Here is a 23,640-nt window from a genome sequence, read left to right as displayed (position 1 = left end):
GCGCGGTGGTAATATTTTTGTGCTAAAGTAAGAACATCACTGGTTCAATTCTCAACTTTGATTCTTGCTTTTAATCAGGGTTATTAGTTTAGATTAGATTCAACTTTAGTGTCATTGTGCAAAGTACATATACAGAGCCAATGAAATGCAGTTAGCATCCAACCAGACGTGGCATATTTATAATAAATTACAAAAAGATATACAGCTATGGGGATGATACGTACAGGAGAGTGGATGTCTTATGTACAGGTGTAGTAGGAATTATAAATAGGTATTTAAAAAAAGTGTCTATATATGAAAAGTGTCTATATATGTATGATGCACAATCAATGACGATATTTTAAGATTTATACAGACATACAGATGGGTATATATATATATATATATATATATATATATATATATATATATATATATATAAATATGTAATCAAAACACACACACACACACAAGTATGCTGGGAAATTGACCCTGGGTTACAGAATCACAGGGAGACTCAAAGGTCTTCAATGTCAACACCTTTTTCATGCTGAGAATCCCTGAGAGGCAACTGCATAGCTGTGAGAACCAGAGGTCAACCGGGTGTTAGAAGCCAACTAGGGATTCCTAAACCCGTCTTCACAACAGAGCACTGCGTTCACACTTTGTCCAACTTTATTCCTGTGGGAAAATGTAAGAGTAATGTGATGATTACCTTATTAGTAAAAAGTGGCAGGTTACTGGTCACTAGTGTGCTTTACAGTAAAACTCATGACACTGAGATTTTTTTAGCTTTTCCCATTTAATCATGACTATTATTTTCTTTAGGTCTGTGGCAATAACAGCGTTAATGTTTAAAGTGTAAAGATCAGCAACATTCTAGTAAAACCTTCGCAATATTATGAACTTGGTAACAACTTTAGGAATCGTAAAGAAGTCTTTTTGCCAAAATAATCTTCCTCAAAACATATTTTTGAAATATCTCTACACATGTATGAAACATCTAAAATGGATGAATTCCAGTAAATAACTAGTTAACTACATTATGACTCATAATAGTTGCACAAAATGATTTATAATAGTTCACCTCGAAGATTTTTTTATAGTTATATGCTACATGGTATCCTGGTTAGGACAGGATAGTGGGCAGGGTTTATTCCTCAAAGCAAAAGAACGCTCTATTGAGGACACACCAAAACAAAGGAACGTATTTGACATGACAAGAGTGAGACTCGGTATTTAGGTATTGTGTCTTATCTTAAAATCACCTGTCCGCTTGACCCTGCTGTTATCTCTCTCACACCATCTCTCACCTCATTAACAAGTCCCCTGTGGGTCTGATTCACATTTCTCAGGCACTCTCTACACACTAACTCTAATAAAACACCTCCATCACTGCTGATAAACAGATTTCAGATTAGTTACATTCTAGCTAAGCACTAACATTCCCAAGTCATGTTGTATGATTTATTTCACTGATTAACAGGATTGTTTTTATTTTTTTTTTATACAGTATATATTTTTTAACACTCTTTTAGACATTTATAATCTATCGACAAAAGTATATAAAGCATGCACATCTTACATGGGAAATGTTTTGAAACAGTTTGATTAGATAATAATAATTACAGGAATTATTATGCCATATTTGTGATTTGGATAAATTTAGAGAAATATTTAAAATAATTTTTTTATCACATGGAAATGCCATCCTTCGCAGATTTTGAATGGTTTTTTTTTTTTTTTTTCAGTAGGAAATTATCAGGAAAAAAATATGTTTAATTGCAAGAAAGCAAGAAAGAAAGAAAGAAAGAAAGAAAGAAAGTTAAATTAAATTAAATCCTATATTAATTATTTTATAAAAGATTTAAATCTTAATTGTTTGCTATAGTGAAATGCCATGGAATATTTGTTTAGCAAAATTTTTGTTTTTAAAATTTAAAGAAATGGTTTTGCATGACTGTGCAGGACCAGGGTCAAGCTGTCTCTTTTTTGTTGTTATTTACAAACTTTATTATTCAGTTTATTTCATACAACTGAAGCACAAGCTCAATTCAGACATGAATAAAGACAACTGTGAAAATTCTTTTTTAATGATGCCTGTGGGGATGTGTTGCTTGTGTGTGTTTGCACATGTAATGTAATTATTTCAGAGCATATTGCCTTCCTCTGTTTTGGCGTTGATCCTTCCACATCTTATTTGTGTCTGACGACAATGCGTCATGTGATTGACGAGCTCAGAGATCAACAGTGAAGGTGAGCTAGCTGCATCATAGCCTGTGGTACAGAACACAAAATCCCTGCACTTGAGTTAAAAGTACTTTCAAGTACAAAAGTAAAATTACTGAGGTATTTTAGTTCTAATTGCTTTCAGGATCAATTTCTAGACCATTCTCTGGCTACAGACCAAAACAAGACGGTACGTGTCCTCTGCTAATATCTCCCTTCATCAGTGTCTGTCTACAGTGCGGGATGTGAATGCACCTGTCAATCATGGAAGCATGGATTTCAAATGAATAATCTTTTCCTTGGCTACAAGATGGAAAACTCATCTTTTAACTCTTGTTAAAACTCATCCCACTGCATTGTTTGTCCCAATAACATCCAAATAATGAAACAAGACTGTATTACAAACATAACTATATCTACTATAAAATAAAAGTTATTTTTATCGTCTAATGTACAATTAGACCTTAGGCCACACCCCTATGCTAAGTCATGGGAAAAAAATCCAGACACATGGATATGGTGTTGCAACTCAAATTAGTTTATTTCCTTGTTTCTCGGCTGTTTTAATCAAGAATTCTTGCAAATTTCTATTTTGATACATTTCTATATGATACAGTGTACATCAGAAGTAAATACAAGGAACATTCAGAATTTTGTACATTATTTCCCCACACAGAATGCTCCCAGGATAAATTACCCACAAACCACCTGGTGTCTCCTCCTTCGCCTCATCACCATCATCCATCATGCTACTCATATAAGTGCAAGATTGAAAACGATGACTGTGATACCAAGACCAGTAAGTAATACCTTCAACATATGGTTGGTTTTCAGGCTTTTCTCAACAAAAAAAAAAATACATTTGATGCTGCACATCTCTTAAATACAATGTTGTGACAGAAATAACCTTAGCCTTGCAAAAAAATACGTATCATTCAGGCAACAATGGGCAGGGCTTAATCAGTCGATGAAATATCTGATCGTGTGACCTCACGATTTGCCTTAGCTAGCTTCCATAAAGTATAATATACGCTAAATATTATGCAGTTAGCAAGCTTGCTAGTGTCTCTGTATATTATGTTTTGACAATACAATATCATACTTAGCATAATGTTACCTAGCTAGCAAACCAGGTCAAACATTTGTTAAATATTGCATTTAGGCATTTATTATCTAACATTATTAAATGAATAAAGTGGGTAAATAAAACCAGTATTTTAAGTTTTCACAGTGATGTGGTCAACTTAAGCCCTGCCCTCTTGTTAACCTCGTGGTTTCTGTTTTTCTAGAAATCGAGACATGCGCCATGGCTCTGCTTTGAGTAACTGAAATCAAAGTACATGTGAATTTCAGCAACAAAGATTTTAACAACACATACCTGATGATCCTTTCAGGCACTTGTGAGACTCAATATATTTATATTTTTAAGTGCTACACCCTAATCTGGTTAAAAAAAAATAAAATAAAGTAATAATAATAATAAAAAGAAATAAAAAAAAAAAAAAAGAAAAACAGAATTACACTTCGTATTAAACTCCCTCTTACATAAAGGGAACACCTTCATTACAAATGAGATATTTATACAGTGTGTTTGTGTTTTTGCATATATTACAACATAACTGGTTAAAAAAATATCACTTAAAATGATTAAAAAAATCAACCGAAAACCTGCAACCTGGCTTCCTTTACAGATTAAAGGAACAATTTGTCCTGACTCGCAAGTCCCCAATGTGTAGCATTTGCTTCATTATTCCTGCACTGGATTAAAATAAAAAAATATCATTAAACATTAGCTATGAGGCAAATATGACTAACACGCAAAAGAAGTCTGTTTCACCCAAAATGTTTTAAGCAGACTTGCTGATGTGGTTTAAGACACAGTGGGACTTTCTGTCATCCATAAATACATAAAGAATTAAAGTTCCCTATGTAAATGAGCACTGGAAGGCTGACGGCTACCATTTTACACTCAAATTTTGTAATATTGTTCTGTCAAATTTCATCATATGTGTCACAGAGAGTTATGTAAATGTGTGTGCTGTTCAATGTGTGTTGTATTCTGTATGTTAATGTTTATTTGTCAGTAGCTAGCATGCTAGTTAAGCAGCCATAGAGGTTGCTGATTTTTAAGACAAATTGAATGATAGATAAATACATACACTGTGTGGCAAAAAACATAATATGAATGCAGCGTAATCTCAGATTATAACTGTCTAATTTATTAGTAGTATCTCAGATTAATCCTGTGTTATTTGTTAGTTGTATCTCAGATTATTTCTGTTTGATTTATTTAGCAAATTTCTCAAACCATGTCTACATTTGTTTACATTATGTAAAGGTAATTATGTTCTTTTAGGACACTGGTGATTTCAAAAGTAAAACCTAAAGAACAGGTGATTGAAATCAAAAAACTTGAAGCCAGACCAGTTTATCACTTCTGCTTCAACTGTCTCCTGAGGATTTACGGCCAGTCATTCCATGTTGTCAGAATCAAAAGAGAACCGTACACCTTCGACCTCTTACACAGGCCTCCTGTCATCTCCTATTCATCATGAAAAGGGCCGCTAGAGTCTAAACGTCTTTTTAACTTTCAGTTAACTCAATAAATCCTGTGTCCGAGACGGCACAGAGCAGAGTAACGCTTTACAGTGAAAGGCAAACATAAGGTCGTACATCTAGGAAGGTTTAAAAGTGTCACCAGCATAAAACCTTGAGATAATTCTACGCCTCTGGATATCTGTTTCTCTTTTTCCTTCAGCTCTGTACCTTCATTAGTAACACATGCCATCATTAACTTGTCGAGAGTCATTAGAGTTGAAGGAACAGCTTGGATAAAAAGGAAATGTACACCAAATGTAGTCGAGTTTGGTGGCCTGTTTTTTGTTGTTGTTTTGAATCAGGGCTAACGTTGCTAAAAAACAAATGGAAGTTTATATCCACTAGATCTAGCATTATGCACTAAATCTACAAAATATTTAAAGGTGCTTTTGCATCCACAGAGTTTATTCCATTAATCAGGCTTGACTGTCTCAGCGCTGTCTAATTGTTCGAAAAAAGGCATAGCTACGTTAAATCTGCTCGCAATCTAAACGTCCCACTAATATGTTTCAGCTTTACAATTTAATGCCACGACGACGTTTAGCTCTGTCCATGTTTATTATTTTAACCACATCAGCAGGTCTGTTTGAGACACTGAACAGCTCCATCCACAAAGCTGACTGAGGTGATTTACACAGTGGGATGCTGAGCATCGTAGGTCCAGTGCAAAAATGAAGAATCAAACTTCCACCTAAATTATACTGCCTCAGCTCTCAGACTTTGATCTGATTTCAGATCAGCCTAAATGCCTGAGGAAGAACGGGCCATGATGAATTGCATGTTGGGTTCTGGTTCGTATTAAGGCAGTGGTCAGTGTGAGCTGTTTATGTGGTGTCCTGTTTCTCTCACTTATTACAGCCTTCATTTAAGTCATTTGATTTTAGTTAACCTGAATTGTTCTGATAGGGTATGGGGTTGCTGTGTGTGTGTGTGTGTGTGTGAGCTTGTTTTTTCCATAGTGTCTGTTTGTCGTTCTTGATGTAGGTCACAGCGGTATGACCGAGCTCTTTTGTCATGGTGATGACCCTGGCCAGGTAACTGCTGGGATCAACTTACCTTCCTGTTCAACAAAAAAACAGTATACTAAGTTTCCCTGCATTTTAAACTGGACCACCACAACACAGACACTTTGTTGTCCATCCATTAAATCTTCCATGCTTCATTCAAACTTCAAACTTATTTGAAAAACTGAAAATAGATGCTTGTTAATGATTATAGATGTTTTGGCTTGTGGAAATGAACATAATGTGGGATTATCATAAACCTGGTAGCAACAAAGTTACCATGGCATCAAAAATCTAGTACTGCCACAAAGAGTTACCATGGCATCAAAAAGCTTGCATTGCCACAAAGAGTTACCATGGCATCAAAAAGCTAGTACTGCCACAAAGAGTTACCATGGCATCAAAAAATGTATCATGGCAACAAACAGTTACCATGGCAACAAAACGGCATTGTGCAAACCATAGCAACAAAGAAGTGTCATGACAACAATGATATCATAATAAAAGGGACACTATACCATGGCAACAAAAAACTATTAAGACAATGGCAACAAAAATGTATCATGACAACAAAGTTAGCATGGCAACAGACGTACTATGGTAACAAAGGGTTTGCATCAAAAACCAACAAAAAACTTATAGTGATAAGCATAGCAACAAAAAGGGTAATGACAACATTGCAACCATGGCAACAAAGTGGCAACAAAAATTTAGGGCAACAAAAAATTTTTCATGGCAACAGAGTTACCATGGCAACAAAAAGTCCGGAAACATGAAAAGCAAAAAAAATCTGTTAGCATTAGCGCACACACTTAGCACAAGTCTTAGTTTTCCTCTCCTTCTTTCACCACAACATCTATAAATCTCTTTATCAGAGGCTCGACTTTCTCCTTTGATGTTCATCCAGGCAGTCTGTGGTGCCAGCAGTCTCTCTGCCTCTGGGCTACATGGCTTTAGTTATTCACTTGCATACTGTTCGACATCACATATTCATGATATATTTTACACAATTTACAACCCAGGTTATGTTTTTTTGTCTTTGTTTTTTTTCCTACTGTAAGTGAATACAGAACAATAGATTCAATGAAACGATGATTAACTGAAGAGTGAACACCGGAGGTAAAGATTCTAATTGCATTAACTATACAGACAGGATTGGAGAGATTGATTTGTGTCCTTAAGCTTTGTCTGAGTGGATTCACAAACAGAAGACGAAGCACAAACGCACTCTGCATTCACACAGCTTAGCTTGATTTTCAGGCTGTTCTCACCCATATCGCTAAGCGAGAGTCATATTTGGAGTTAAGCGTGTGTAATTATGTTCTAATAGCGATATTTCACTCTTTGGTAATTAAGTGCACGCTTATTCTTTAAACAGTGGCCACACATTCTTCACAGGAGAACATGAAGAATTACATTTCAATTTCAACCCCGATTTCCTGACCTTTCAGTTTAGTATGTCGTGCTTTCGTAAAGTGAAAAAAAAAATAGCAAAATAATCAGCTGCATTGCATCAAGTGCTATTTTAAAGCTGCCAAATAATGAATGTGGAAGGCATTTTGTTTAATTCAACCACAGCAATTAATGTGATAATTACTGCTGGGCCTATTCAGGCATGTGCCAGTGAAGAAATAAAAGGAGAAAATCTCATCAATCAAAGGGTGCAAAATGAGAAAAAAATGAAAACAGGAAATACTTCACATCAGCAACTGAAACATTCTGATTTGCATCAAGCCCCATGTTCACCGTGCTCCACCCATTCTGCTTCACCATTAATCAGTGTAAAATGAAAAATAATTCAATCAAATGCTGTGCAAATGCAGAGGCTTTGATGATGCTAACAATGCATGTTAGCTTGCTGGAAATCTGACAACCTGGACATTTAGGCTTGGCTGCTTTAATTTTTGAAATGAGCATGATGGACCATTTAATACGTTAGTTTAGTGTATGGTTGTGTTGTGTAAGCAGGGGGGCTATAAGCAGAAGTGAGTGTTTCCTCACACAACAGAGGTAGCAGTGGACTTGGGCATGATGCTCTGAGCGAGGTCTTCCCGGTTAATCTTCCTCAGGGCAGCGCATAGTGCATCGATGCTAGCAGAGTCACGGCTCGCCCAGTCACTCAGCAGAGCCCGGACTGGCCTCTCCTCCTGGCCAAAAGAGGTAATACTCTCTTCTTCATAACCGAGCAAGCCAGCCAGACTGGACCAATCGTTTTCCAGCGGTCCTTCATCATCCAGAAGCTTCTCCAGCTCTTCACGTGCATGCAGAGGCAAACTCAGGCCACCGTCGATTTTCACCACTAAGAGAGACAGAGATGTTATATGTCAATTCAAGGTTTCCTGAAGTTCTAGTATGTTACATCTTACAGTTGTTTTAATGGTCTATAAGCATCCTTGGAATCTGTTAGCTGTGCTTCCAGTTGCCTATCACCAATGTTTACCTTTCCATGTTAAAAAACTTTTTCCATAACATGTTCTACATTTCTACATCCATCCATTTTCTATACCTGCTTTATTCCTAATTATGGTCACAGGGATCTGCTGGAGCCTATCCCAGCACACATTGGGTGAAAGGCAGGGGTACACCCTGGACAGGTCACCAGTCCATCACAGGGCCACACATATAGACGGACAACCACACACACTCACACTCACTCCTATGGGCAATTTAGAATTACCAATCAACCTAATGTACATGTTTTTGGACTGTGGGAGGAAACCGGAGTACCCGGAGTAAACCCACGCAAGCGCGGTTAGAACATGCAAACTCCACACCGAAAGGCCTGTTCGAACCCGGGATTCGAACCCAGGACCTTCTTGCTGTGAGGTAAAATGTCCTTAAATTTCAAAAGTAGAAGGAAATGAAGTTGTTGTTCCTATAACATATCCAATAAGCAGTAAACATCAGAAGAACCATAAGCCATGTGCCCCTGTTTACATGACTATTAGCTTGATTTAATTAAGAGATTAGTTATGGCAATGTTACACCAGTCCAGTTTCACCTGCTCCCTGTATAAACAAATACATTATTAAGGCTCCTTCATTTGTCTCTTTGGGGAAACTTTCATAAAAAAAAAAATCTACAGAGGTCAGAAAAAGTTCAAAGAAGAAACGTTTAGCAAGCTGAGAAATCTTAATTATTCAACAAAACTTTTTAAAAAACCCTTGAAAAATCTACCCAGTTTACATTTCTGGCATTTTATCCGCCCTTATTCAGAGCGACTTACAATTTGTCCCATTTTTTATTCAACTGAGTAATTGAGGGTTAAGGGCCTTGCTCAGGGGCCCAGCAGTTTGGTGGACCTGGGATTCAAACTCACAACCTCCTGGTCAGTAGTCCAACACCTTAACCACTAATAATAGACGTGTAAAGATGGTTTCAATTGAATGACCCTTTAGTTATATATTATATACCTGTTTGTTGCAGTCCTTGTCCTTCCTGTAAACTCTGGCTATCTACCGAGATGCCACTGTCACTGTGCAGTTTTTCTCCCTCAGGCGACGGCGTCTGGCTTGGGTTCTCCGTGCCTGATCGATTACTACCATCTTGTTTGTTGTGTTTGCAGCTCTTCCACCTGATATGCAATACACAGAGAGAGAGAGAGAGAGAGAGAGAGAGAGAGTATGAGAGCTGAGATCCACAGCACAGCTCTAAAGGGTCATTAAGCTGAATGATTTTGTGCATTTAGATCAGATGATTATTTATAATAAGAGCCATATTCTCCTAACTCAAGCTAAAATACAGAACTGTGGGTTGGGGACAGGATTAATATAGAACACTAAAATAGTTTCATAGACCATATAGTACTTTTCCTCAAGCAGCACAGTTTCTTGTGGTTTTTGATGATGGGAAAAAACAACAAATATAAATTTGAGATTTTTTAGAAAATAAAAAATAAATTAGAAACATACTTGTGTATCAGCAACCCTGACTGGATAAACCCAGCATGCAATCGTTTTAAATAACAGCTAGATGCTAAATGACCAGCTAAATGACCAGCCAGTTGCTCATTCGTCGATATCCAACTTAAGCTAATTTGTCAGCATAACATATCTCCCTCTCGACACGGTGCGCATATCTGTGATGTTCATTGTTTTTGCCGCCTGACTCTATCTACTGAGCTGTTTTGCTGTTTTTGTTTTCACCTGATATGAACCACAGAGGTGCTGTTCGGTTTTTGGTTGGGTGTCTGTTGCTAAGCACCTAGCTGTAACATTCCTACAGCTCATCATTATACTGTACCGCAATGTGGAGTCAACACTGCAAAAGCTGTGCTGATTCTGCTTCAGAGCAGAGTTTCATAACCCTGGGGAAAATCTATTCTGAATATAAATAATATATTTATTCATATATTATTATATACTATTTGTTATATATTATTCATATTACTCATTCATTATTCATTATTACTAACAACATAATGTACTTAATCATTTATTTGTTTGTTTGCTCATTTTCTTAATTATGTTCTTACTTATTTGTTTTCATTTTTACTAATATTCATTTATTTGTCTGTTTATTTATTTGTGTCTGTCATGTAAATCCTTTTAAATTGTATGTATGTATCCATGTAAATTTATTAATTATTCTAATGTTATATTTCTTTATTCTTTTATGTTTGACTGTATTTTCTTTTGCGTATGCTAAGCGGGGGTTGAAGATTTGCATTGTTTAAAAAAAAAAAAAATACAAAAGAATCCATGATAGGAAATAATATGAAAAAGATCAATCTTCTTTCCTGTGTCTGTTATACATTACATGGGCAGGAAGACTTGAGAAGGTGTTTCCAGAAACTTCCTGCTTTCCCATCATCAAATAAATCAAATCCATTTCTGTTGTGTCCGCCCCACAGTTGGTGAGAGCCTATGATATTTTACGTTCTTCATGCTGTATTCGTTTAAAAAAAAAGGTGCACTAGATAAATCTGCCAGAATCTTACTGCTGTAAATAGAAAGCAGACCTAATAATCCTGTCCTTTCTGTTATAGCCATTAGCGTGTAGCTCATATGCAGGACAGGAATATCTCAGCACAATACCCCTGTGTTTAACCTTAACATTTCAAAATTTTACAGACTACCACTACAACATAGAGAGCCATAAACTCAAGTGATGTTCAGAAGTTATTTAGTAAAACAGCTGCAATACAGTGTTTTTTAAAACTAGGCACTAGTTAATTTACATCGCTCATCCTGTCTTAGAGGATCAATACAAGCTAATTTATTAGACACCAGAATTCCTGCTCTTCTAAAGCAGTTCAAAGGCTTTGAGCCGCGTGTTTTTATGTCCCCGATTTGAGATACAACACTTAGAAACGTTCTTAACTGTATGCAATTCCCATTTCCCACTGTTAACAGTGAACTTGGAGAAAATTTGAAAATGATCGTGCAATATTAATGCAGCGGCTGAAAGATGAGGACATAAACAACAGCTGGGATTCCTAAACACACTGATAACAAAGCCGTAGCTTTGAAACTGATAGGTGCTGCATGAGTTTGTGTTCTCCTATACTCCCTCTCACTCTCTCTCTCTCTCTCTCTCTCTGACTTCCTCAGTCATGGTGATATATTCTAAATATATATATTTAAATCAATTTATTTGATTTGTATAGCACATTTAACAATGGACGTTGTCTCAAAGCAGCTTTACGGTATAGTATAGAAACATAGACAGATGATAAAGTTTAAAGTTAATTTACTATTTATCCCTAACATTTATCCCTAATGTGCAAACCTGAGCGCGATGATGACGAGGAAAAACCCCCTGAGATGATATGAGGAAGAAACCTTGAGAGGAACCAGGCTCAGAAGGGAACCCATCCTCATTTGGGTGACACTGGACAGTAAATGATGTAAATGTTGATAATGTCCTTTATTCAACAGTTTATAGTCACAAATATATCTTGGCATTTTCTCTGAGTGAACCTGAAAGGTCTAACACAGTGTATGGAAGCTTATGTTGACCAGGTAGAAATCATGTGGGGGCAGGGGTGGGAGGGTGGGGGGTTGGGTGAAATGTAATTGGGTGTGGGGGATGGGGGTGAATTGTAACTTGGTATTGGTGAAGGGGATGAAATTTAATTGGATGTGGGGGAGTTAAATCTGGCTAGATGTGGGGGTGGGGGTAAAAAGTGACTTAGGGGTTGAGATGTTACTAAGAGGGGGAGTTAAATCTGGGTGGGTGTGGTGCAGAGGGTGAAATGCGTAGGGGAGGGGGAGGTGAAACGTGACTGGGTATGGGGGAGGGGGAAGTGTTTCCACTCACCTTTTGATGACGATGAAGGCAATGAGGCCAAGAAGCACAGTGGGTACAATGGAGGCATAGAGTGGAATGAGATTATCACCCAGGCCCAGTCTTTCAGTTTCGGGGCCGACCGTTGGCATACTCTCTGTGGATTCTGGTAGCCCTTCTGGTGGAAAGTTAGTGAAGTCAAACAGAGGTTCTGTCGGCTCCAGAGAGGACAGAGGTGTGCTTGAAGTATTCGCAAGGTTCATTTCTAATGAAAGAGGATAAATATATACATTTGAAAAAAAATAAATATATATTCAAACTTGTTATTTTTATTCAAAATAGTGTAAAAAAAATGTTTTTTTCTTCTTTTTTTTCCCCAAAATATTACAGCTGTTGGCAGTTCTTAACTACTTAACTACTTAACTAAGTTAACTTCTTAACTACAAGTCAGCTCTCACCTATCACAAGACAGTTCCTGACTGCACAATCTTTATACAAGACCGGCTAAGCCAGCACCACATCTCTTCAAAAGGGGAACACTTGCTATCCACCCTTTTCTGCATACATGAACTCAAAAACGTCCACGATTGGCTAGTGCCATGACAACAAGGCTAGCATCATAATACCTTGCTGATGATTAGCATATCTATAATTTAGCATATCAAAAGGCTTGCAAAATAATAAGTGGCCTCTGCTAGTCTTTGTTCCTTGATGAAAAACAAATTGCACTTTTTGTTCTGTTATCTTTAATGTCAGGAAGAAAGAAAGAAAGTTAAAAAAAAAAAAAAAAGCATTTTTACTGCAAGGGATATCAGGCCTCAGACAATCTAAACGAAAAACAAAGCGAGGACAAAATAACATTATCGCCACAACGGGTTTTATTTGGCCTGCACTGGAAAGCTGGGGTTAGTGAGAGATGCAGTTGCAGATGAGATTAGACATGATTCGATCGGAAGCCATAATAAACACACTCTCGCTCCGAGTCGAGGCTAATGCACGCTAAAGCAGGCTCGCGCTATAATGGGCCTCAAGCTACAGGATGTTCAGCTGCAGGGACAGATGGACACATACTGAGGATCATCTAATATTCCAGGCACAGGGACGGAGAATGAGCGCCTTGGGGGTGGGGTGAGGGGTGTTTGCTGGAGCAAAAGGGACCACACAGAGATGAAGGTGGAACTTATCTATCTATCTATCTGTTACAGCTTTACTACTGAATATTAAAAGGCAGGAGCACTGGAGACTTCTTCCATAATTGTAAAACAAATATCTCCTCACAGAAAACAATTTAAACTTTCATTAAAATTTTTATGAGCATTCTGTGAACATATTTTTTTGTATTTTTTGTACTGTGGTCACTCCCTGTTCCCTTTTCCCAGTGCCATACATTCACCATATCAATACACACACACACCCTCCCCAGGGACAGGACACCAGACACCAGTGTGGACAGAGATCCTCTTTGTGGTGTACAAAACACTCTCAGTCTTTTCTTTGCTCTCTCTCTCTCTCAATATATCTCATCTTCTATATCTCTCTCTCTTTCTTTCTGTCTCACTCTTTTTATCTTTCCATCTTTCATATGCACTACTCAGGCGGTCTCCATCAATAAAGGCCAGACTCCCGTCTCGCCCATCCTGCTCCCCGCAGGTCCTTTTCTCAGTTCTCCTCCATTCCACACTATACTTCTCCTTCATGTTTTTACACCACAACACATGAAGGTCATTTTGTTGTTATTTTACCCCTCAGACTTCTCTGGGTTTTGTTTAGGTAAAAGAAAAGAAAAGACAGAGCGAGAATGAGCAAGAGAGAGAGAGAGATGTTTCCTCATTAGATACAGTAATTACACTCTAAAAGGAAGCAGATGGACTCGGCCACTTCAGAGAGGTTTTTAAAAAGATAGGGTTACACTCTATTGCGTTTCACTTTATTGGCATGGCTTTGTGAGTGTTATCCAAATATCAATTAACAGGGATTCTGTGAAATTGAAAAAATGTAGAATAATTTGAATTTTACTCAACTGATTAGATTTATATGAAAAAAAAGCAAGCAATTATGTGCATTATATTACAATATGAAGGCAACTCCCTTCAAGGGCAGCAAATAAATTTGAGTTGGATTTGTTGTTCTGTGCTGTTCCAAAGGCTTCAGAGTTACTAATTTCCATGATTCCTCAAACAAAACAATTTCAAATCCAATCAGAAAACACCACACAGGCCACACCAGGAGCAACAGCAGAAGAGACAAGCTTCAAGCAGCACATGCAACTTCAGAACGTAGGGTTAGAACATTTTTCTTCAAGGGTTTGTTGGAAAATTAATATTCTGCAGAATCTGAAAAAAGGGAAATTTCTTCTTCCATAAAAAATTTTGCATGCTAAAAGTCCAGTGTGACCATGCCCTTAAGCTTTCACCCAGAGGGGCATCCAAAAAACAGTGATCTGGAAAATGTTATTTCTGTATGATTGTATAAATATTATTTGTTCATCTTCAGTAAGCACTTTAGTGGATCCAGGATCCTATGCCAGGAACACTGGGCATGAGGCCCCCACACTCACATACACACACACTTTCACACCCATCAATCCAGCAGCATGTTTTGTGGAGGTGTGAGAACCCCACTAAAGGAAACTTAGACATTGACTTAAGACATTGCTGGTACTAACTGATCCTGATACTAAAATTTAGCACAGATTTAGTATTTATCAGGTAGGGACACCATGCAACATTTTGTTTAGTTGGTTTGCTCTCAGGCACAACAGTTTCTGTGCATGCTCACATTTGACCGATAGCAGTATCAGTATCGATGCATACCCTACTCAAGATGGAACATGTCTGGGATAAAAGTCTGAATAATCGTCTTTTTTCATACTTGGATATATATATGCAGTCTAGTTAGATTAAAGGTGTGACAAAAGTGTGTTCGAAAAATGGCCCTGCCTCTCATTGCGTGTTATTTTGTTTATAGAGCACTAACTACATAGCTACCACCAGAGCAAGCCCTGTCATGCCAGCCAGGACAGAAAATTTGCCTCTGTGCATATATATATATGTGTGTCTGTGTGTGTGTGTGTGTGTGTGAGTACGCAGGTTCCCTACAGCAGAAATGTTCCCAAAGGTCAGACTGTGAAACCTGATAAGGCAGGAGAGAAACTTCATCTCTCCTATCGACTTCATTTGCTTCTTTGCATCTGCTCATTCACTCTTTTCCCTTCCTTTTCTCCATCTTTATCTCAAGAGTGCATCTGTCTTGTGTGCCTTTCATTTCACTCCTCCTCCTCATACATATGGGCAACCCTACTGGTTTGTACAGAAAGCTTTCATATAAAAGTATTAAACCAAGATTGATTTCTTCACAAGCTTTGGATGTTGAATGTCCAAAATGGTTCAGAAGGCAATACAATGACGGCCTCATTGTTGTGATTTCAGAAATATGGCCCAAATGCTAATTTGTAGAGAAAATCTGTAATTCAAGTCATACCCTTTGTACAGAGCAACAGCTTGTATACATGTATACTGTAGTAGGAGTCCCTAAAAAACAAATAAAGCAGTAGATTTTAGGTTGGACTATTTTTGGTTGGACTGTCCAAGGAGACTTGGGGAACAAGTCAGAGGCACCCTGGATGGGACAGGGTACTAATCCATCACAGGACCACCCACTGACCACACACTATAGCCAATTTTCAATAATTTTAACACGTCATCGGACTAGGGAGGAAACTGGAATATCCAAAAGGAAACTCCAAAAAAGAGGGAGAACATGCAAACTCTGGGGACACTGGATGGAGGCAGATTTAAACCCCTATTCTCATTTTAAACATTGTAAAAACACAATGCAAAGTTTAAAACTATTCCTATAATTCCTCAGTGAAGACTGATGTGATGTAGTCACAAGGTATGAACTGGTGGATACTAGTCCAAAAGCAGACCAAGTGACATATTCCAGTTGAACAGTTGAATAGAAAAAACATCAAAAATCTAAGGGGTCATCGTGGCTTAGTGGTTAGTACATTGGCCTTGCACTTCCAGGGTTCGGGGTCCAGTTTCAGATGTGCCCAGCATTTGCATGTTCTCCCTGAATGTCAGGGCTTTTCAGCATGTAGGCTGATCTCTAAATTTATATTAGTGTGTGCCTTTTGATGGGTTGGTACCATGTCCAGGGTTTCCCCGACATCGTGCCTTGAATCTCCTGGGACAGACTCCAGGGTCCCTGTGGCCATATGTCCATATGGCCATATGATAAATAGTGCAGAATATGGATAGATGAATAGATGGATGGATGGAAGGATGGAAGGGTTACTCTAGTGTTTGAATTATGAATCGGTGTCTGGCATCCGTAGCAGATCCTCTGTTTCAGTTTATCTGTTCCTTTATTAAGCTGAAAGAAGCTTGTCATGAAAAGGGAGAGTTTTCACAGACATTCATAGATTCATCCACTTTGGTCTCATCAGTTGAATGACCGAATGTTTGGCCAACTGGCCAAAGATATGTGTGTTTATTCTGAGTTCTCATCTGTTCTGAGTTGAAAGTGAAAATGTTTAGCACAGCTACAGAATAAAGCATAACCACATTTTTCACAGGATGAAAATCTAGATCACTAAAAATATATTAGATGAACAGATGGTGATATTTTTTTGTGGAGTCACAGTCAAACCTTCCAGCTATACCTTCACAAATGCTTCGTACCCTTGATATATTGGAACCTGACTTCACAAGGGACAACCTTCTCAATTGTTGCTTGAACACATAGACAGAGTTAGTCTAGAGGAGGAACAAAACACAGTATGTAGCCTTGAAAAGTTCCATCTTCCTGGAAACAGCCACAATGTCATGTGTCGGCGATTTTTTGCAGTCGCAAGTCACAGCACTCTCACAGATTAGCTGCTAAGATAAGAGAACAAGTAATCCATGAGCACCACAAAAGACAGAAGCAAGCAATCCACATAAGGCATGTCACATTTGGCACTGAGTATAATTTCATGGTGTTCTTGGGGTCATCCGTGGCAAATTTGTGAGGCTGGGGGAAAATGCCATGGGCTGTGCCACGTGCTTGGGTTTTCACCTCTTGGACCTTTGTGGCTGAGAAAAAATTTGAAAAAACTCTGAGAATGTAATGGGGGGGGGGGGAGCCAGCAAGCAGCAGGCGCCGTAACATGAACTGGACGAACTTCATTGTGAAGAACCGTGGAGAGAAAGACACCGAAAGATGGAGAGTAATGGAAAGATGCTGGGGTGAGAGAGGGGACGGCAAAGAGAGATAGAGAAGTGCATTAACACAGCGTCTTCTGGGCACAAAGCCACGCATTGTATTAGGCAGCGGGCTAAGGTGAAAGGTCGGTTCCGGCCGTGATAACTCTATCAATGCCCTGCTGTGGAGGGTCGGTGTACAATGTGTTCTCACACACACTCTGAGTGATAATCGGATGACGGACAGAAACTGGAATTCAAGTGGCACACACAGTCATTCAATCAACTTGATCTTCCATTATGGCTTTGTTTCAAACCTCTAGTCAGGAACTTTCAAGGTCAGTCCCACAAAATTCTCTTGGGTTTCCATTTCCATCCACCTCGGATGGATTCTCTAAGTTAATACCAGAGCAGAGCTGAATTCTAGATACAGATTGGTCAGAAGGTGTGAAAACTTTGCTCTGGGGAAATTCTCTGGAAGGAGACGTTTATTTAACATTTGCAAAAGAAGGCTCATTTGATGTTGGAGCTCTGGGAGTGTCCAAAACGGTTCTTCTTGCAGTAGATCATTTGTTCACTTTAAACTGTTTTTGAGCAGCTCTCAATAATTTGATCAAGTGGTCTGAAGAGTCTGATCTCATTGATACAGCATATGGCATACCATATGAATATGGTATTTAAAAACCTATGAAAATGTCATAAGAAAACCAATCGTACGCGTCTTTAATAACAGAAAATTGTTACTCTGATAGCATCATGTATGCACAAAAGGGCTGATAGTAAGTGCATTATGCTGTGTGTGTGCACGGTATTGCACATAACTGGCTTCACGTTTCTTGGAGAAAGTATGTGTTCATGTTCACACTACTTGGTTGGTAGCAGTGGGAGAGATAGCTAGTTGCTGGGAATTGCAAGTGAACAAATTGGAAAGGAAATCTTCACTCTTTTCCTCTTACTGTCTGGTCCCTTTGTTTTTGACCTCTATCTGTCTCTCTGCCATTGTATCAACATCGCTAAGCAGATTTAGTGATATGGCACAAAAGCTAGACCCTACACTGTCATGGTAAAATGAGTATAATTGATTGGACGCTTCTTTCCAGGGAGTCCCTTTGGTCATTCATCACACACCCTCATGGTAGAAGCTCTGAAACTGATCCGTTTATTAATGAGATTACACACTACTTTCACGCAGTCTCCTCCGCTAACCCAAATGGCTTCCTGTGTGGCCCCTCTCCCTTGCCACACACAAACACACATTCTCATTACAAGACCAGAGAGCACATTTGGACCAGATGAGATCAAAATCATTTTGGAAAATTGGCTCTCCTCACTTTTTTCCACTCTGCTGGATCACGATCGTACCAACGGCGCCACACTTTTTGGAAAATCGGACTGTTTAGAACAAAATCTACCAGCAGTCAGGAGATAAGGGCCTGTCCTGATGCTGAACCTCTAGCTTGATAGCTTTATTCCTTTCATCAGCTGAGCGCTTAATGTCGTGTTTACAGAGGTAATAAACACAAACGCAAACCGTCCACTCTATTCATTAACCTCTAGCCTATGGTAGTCTCTTGCAACCTCTGACCTTTCACATCCTGGAATGAGATTTGAGTGAAACTTGCTTGAAACTAAATATTGCCAGCAGTGAGACGACTTTAAATATTTTGATAGCAGTGACACACCTTAAACCTCCTTCTGTCAGTTTTTCATAAGACTTTTTATAATTTACCATGTGTCTTTCTTTAATAAGTAATTGCTAATAGCTGTGGTATGCTAGATATTGAAGCACACACACATGCTGCTAGCCTGTCTGTTGTCCACAGGTGATAATCTAGAAAAATTTGTCTCCACACATACAGGAAATGGCTCACCCATAGACAGGATATTAGCTAATCCACACTAATAATACAGAACCGACACAGCACAAAGTCGCAAATTGGAGCATGTTATTACTTGACATGAGGGCTATCATTAACTGATCTGTGTCCTTTATCTCTGTAGCACGTAGCATACTGAAAAAAACATGCTGCTTAGTATTAATGCACCAGGAACATTCAATAATTTCCTACAAGACAAACAACACACCTTAGAATGCTAATTACTAGCCTGCAACTTCGTCAGGAAGTGGAATTGTTAACACTGTTCTGTACTGCACTACTCCAATTGAAATTTAACCATTTCTAAGAGGTTGTTAATAGCCTGGTGAAATTAGACTTCATCCCTTATTAGCCTAGCATATCTTTCACTCCACATTTACAAGCTTTCTTTGCTAGTTTTGCTTAGCAAAAATCTTGTATTTATGGTGGAAAATTAATATTGTTAATGTTATGGACTCAGCTAAACTCTTTACTTTAAACTGTTTGGCTTCCTGTCTATCGGTAATGTGCAGACGGAAAATTCACACTTAAGTAAAGTAAGTATTTAGCACAGAACACAGGCTATTTAGCTTTGCCAACCTCATAAAAATATCATAAATGGGTCTTAAATCCATTTTGTGGAGAGAAGAAATGTAAAATGAAACTTAGCTAGAAAAAAACTGATTTAATTGGCTACTCACATAAAACAGCTAGTTCAAGAAATGTTTGAAAGAAGAAAAAAGGGGGTTAGAGGAATTAACCCAAGCACAAACTTAAAGCAAAATGCTCTTTAGTATCTGTTATGATATGCTATTTAACAATTTATGATATAGCTTGTTAACATTCTTAGCTAATTTATCATTGATTGCTTTAGCATTCATTTTGCCAGTTTGAAGAGTTTCCAGTTTAAAAAATGTACAAGAATTCTCAGTGGATGGAAAAACAAGAGTAAGAGTTTTACCATGTCGTCTTCAAAGCAACACGTAGTGAACAAGTGACTGAGGGGGTTAAAGGTCACACTCACGGTTAACCTCTGACACGTTGATATTCAAGTTGCTAGTCAGATGACTACAGTGTCATTTTTTGATGGGTTTATGAGATTTTTTTAAATTTATGATTGGCCAAGTGCTGTTAGAAATCTCCTAGTTTTCACTTTTACTTCTTTTATCACTAATTCCTTCTGTTTTCCTGGTACATCTCTTAGCTTTTTCTCTCTCTCTTTCTCTATCTATCTACCTACACTGGATTCTGGTTTCTTATTGGTCAGAAGATTCATTTTCTATAACCGCAGATCTGACTGTTTATATTATTGTGCTGGTTGTAATATATATGTTGCTTAATGAAAATTGTTCGCAAAAATTGCTACATGAAAGTGGTAGATATTGGTAGTGGTAACTATTTCTACCCCACACATTACAGCAACACTTTCATACCTTGGCACACGGTGTCACTGACAGGGGTGCAGTGCTGGAGTTCCTCAGAATCCTCGCAGATGGTACATGGCAGGCAGAGGTTCAGCTCGCTCTCCTGGTCTGAGAATGTGTCGTCAATGCATGTCTCACATATGGTGTCCTGCGTGGGGCTACAGCGTCTCAGCACGCCGCTGCCCAACGGACACGCTGTACATAGCTGGCACTTCCCTGTCATTTGCGACATGAAATAGCCGTAGTCACACACGCAGGTTGCATCATCAGTGTCCGTGCATGGTTTCTCCATACGTAACAGCCCGCTGCAGTTTGTGCATCGCATGCATTTCTCTGTGTGGCTGAAGTTCTCCGAGAACGTCTCACCTGCAAAAAACAAAAGCAATAATACAGAGATAGACTTCTAAAGCATCCCTAAAAGCACCAACTCATCATCATGTCCTTTGATAAATAAATTAAGCAAACCAACAAATGCACTGATAAATGCGTTCAATGATAAAGCCTGTTATAAAACTAGTGGAGTGGCAGCGTTGTATGAGCTTTTGCAGAATAGATTTGAATTAAACACAAAAGATTCATTCAGGTTTATTCAGCATATTTACTAGATCATATGATGTTTTCAAAAGACTGTTAAAATTCTGTTCCTAAAAGACACCGTGTGATAAGGGCATGAAATAAGATAAGGAAAAAAAGGAAGCTAAGAGAGTAAGCTAGTTCGGCACTGCACTTCAGGTCTCATCTGACAGTCTCTTGCCTCTGGATTTCTGCAGAAATTAATCAGAAGACTATGTTTTCATTATTTACACAGGAATTAAGTACGATGTGTGCTTGTTGTAAAAGAATCCTTAATTACAACAAAACTGATGCTGTACTTCATGTTTGAGACAGGCAAGTCTTAGACATTTTGACAGTAGTTTTTTTAAAGATGCCAAAGGTTTTAAGCAACCATTGGACAAATAAATATGAACATTACAAGAAAATGGACAGAAGCATTTGTTTGACTAGAATTGTTTATACATTCAACTTCAGTTAGCACTTTATCCTAGTCAGGGCTTTGCTAGTGTCAGAGTCCATCCCAGGAACACTGGATGGGACACCAGGTCATCGCAGGGTACTTGAAAAGTGGGACTACTCCTGAGAACCCAGCTTTAACCCACCCAGGCATGAAGAGAACATGAGACCTGAACTCACGATTGAACCAGAGTCCCTGTGAGAAAAAGTCTTTTCTATTGTTTCCTTTTAATCAAATTTTACATATTTAAGGTGACCATTCATGTTGCCTCAGCAGAGATACCACTACTGATCTGTTATTCGAAGTATCTAAAAATCCTTAAAAATGGTGGGACATATTTTCATTGACCTCTCAAATCACAAAGATACGTTTTCCATTGACTAAATGACATCAGATGAGATCTGCTCCTGTTCCACCCCATATTACTACTTCTACTGTTTCAGTCTGAGACCTGTTCCTATTTATGTGCTCAGACCTGTTTCTTTCTCAGATCCCACTCCAGACTCTGGCCCATGCCCAAATACAGACCTGGGTATTGTCCTGTTACCTCAGGCTGTGCTTCATTTTCAATTGTTTGAGAAGTCTTGCCTGAGTAAACTCCACTCATTCTGGTTTTACTCACGAGTCCTGTTTTGGGTGTACTGCCAGTCCGCTCTGGATTTCCTAGCTATCATTTTTGAACAAATGAAGAAACTTTGCAAATCATGTTATATGAAGAGTTTCTAGATTTAGACCCCATCATAGAACAGAAACTTGAAAAGTTTTTATGTCTTCTGTCAGTAGATCACTCTTTTCTTACTCACAGATCTTCGTGCAGCTTTGATACTATAGATCCTTTAAAAATTTCAATTGACATTCAACTGACATTTTTTCAATTGACATTTTACCTCATTTTATAAGTGAAAATGTGGTTAAGGCTGAACTGAAATGTGGCAGCCCTGTTGACAAGAGATCTTGAGATCAAATCCAGATGATCTAAAAGTGGCTGGGGGGTTCAAGAAAGCAAAATTAGTCAGAGGTATGGTGTTACTACAGTGATCTCTTGCCAATCGAAATGACCCTAAACAATCATGGTTGTCTCATCTATCAACTCATGTATAAGTTAGTGGGAAGTTAGGTCATCATCCCTGATCCCTGAAGACTATCAGAAATAATGGGGCTATGCACAGTATGTCTTACAACACTGTATTTTGGTGTTGACTGTAACAATTTTCAGTTTATGGAAAAGAAACTTTTATTGTAAGAAGGATGAACTGGTTTCCGTCAGTCTAGCGCTCTTACATTAACTAGAAACATTGGGCACTTTGGTTGCTTCCAATTTACATTGGCCGCCTGATGTATTTTGTAAAGAGGGCTTGCGTTTGACATTATAGCTCTAAATGGCTTAGAGTAGTACCTAAGCAATCTCACTTGGTCTCTATGGTTGCTAAATGCAGCTCCCTGATCAATACCAATAGACCACAGTGAATCCTTTTTCTACATGGCTCCTAAGCTTTGAAAATGCCTACCTGACAATTATCAGAATTTAGACACTGTGTGTGTGTGTGTGTGTTTAGCAAGGCTTCAGCTGACCTCTTTGTGTCAAAAAGATATAAGTGGAAAACCATGTGTGCTGTCTTCGCACATTTCAAGTGTTCCTGGTGTCTCAGAAATCCCCAGTGTGTCTATATCATTGTTTTTTCTATGAAGCACAGTATATATTATATATATATATATATATATATATATATATATATATATATATATATACCAATATTGATTACAATTTTTGCACTCAGATTAGATTAGTGTAAAGAAACAATGCTGACCACCTCCCTTGTTAACTATCCTGAGGTCTGTAAGCTCCTACTTTTGCCACTGAGACACCAATAAATTCTTGCACCTATTGATATCCAGAAGCTTTCTGCTATCACATTCTTGTCCTGAGGCCTACCTCATCATCATTGTAGTCCTGCCAACATAACATGCAACCCTTACTTCTCGCCCTTTGAATTCTAACTGCCTCCATTCTAAGGCCTACAAGATTGTCTTGAGGACTTCCTCAGCACTTTAGGTTCCTGACCCACCCAGGTCCTATGGTTGCTATCCTGACACCCAGGAATAGAAGCCCATTTGTGATCCAAT

The 23,640-nt window shown here is 38.4% G+C and overlaps 1 protein-coding gene across 1 annotated transcript in view; it reads right to left on the bottom strand.

Annotated features, from left to right (window-relative positions):
* Nucleotides 1-6,207: 6,207 nt before the first annotated feature.
* Nucleotides 6,208-23,640, bottom strand: part of ngfrb (nerve growth factor receptor b) — a 32,148-nt gene continuing 14,715 nt past the window's right edge. Inside the window, exons 3-6 of the mRNA XM_058407157.1 lie at nucleotides 20,514-20,870; nucleotides 12,072-12,303; nucleotides 9,224-9,384; nucleotides 6,208-8,109 (exon numbers count right to left, since the gene is read on the bottom strand). Coding sequence (XP_058263140.1) covers nucleotides 7,808-8,109; nucleotides 9,224-9,384; nucleotides 12,072-12,303; nucleotides 20,514-20,870 — 1,052 coding nt within the window. The 3' untranslated portion in view covers nucleotides 6,208-7,807. The remainder of the gene's footprint in view (nucleotides 8,110-9,223; nucleotides 9,385-12,071; nucleotides 12,304-20,513; nucleotides 20,871-23,640) is intronic.

This window comes from Hemibagrus wyckioides, linkage group LG13, assembly GCF_019097595.1.
Source record: "Hemibagrus wyckioides isolate EC202008001 linkage group LG13, SWU_Hwy_1.0, whole genome shotgun sequence".
NCBI lineage: Eukaryota > Metazoa > Chordata > Actinopteri > Siluriformes > Bagridae > Hemibagrus > Hemibagrus wyckioides.
The sequence above is the reverse complement of the archived record's forward strand: the minus strand, read 5'-3'. Positions and strand labels throughout refer to the sequence as shown.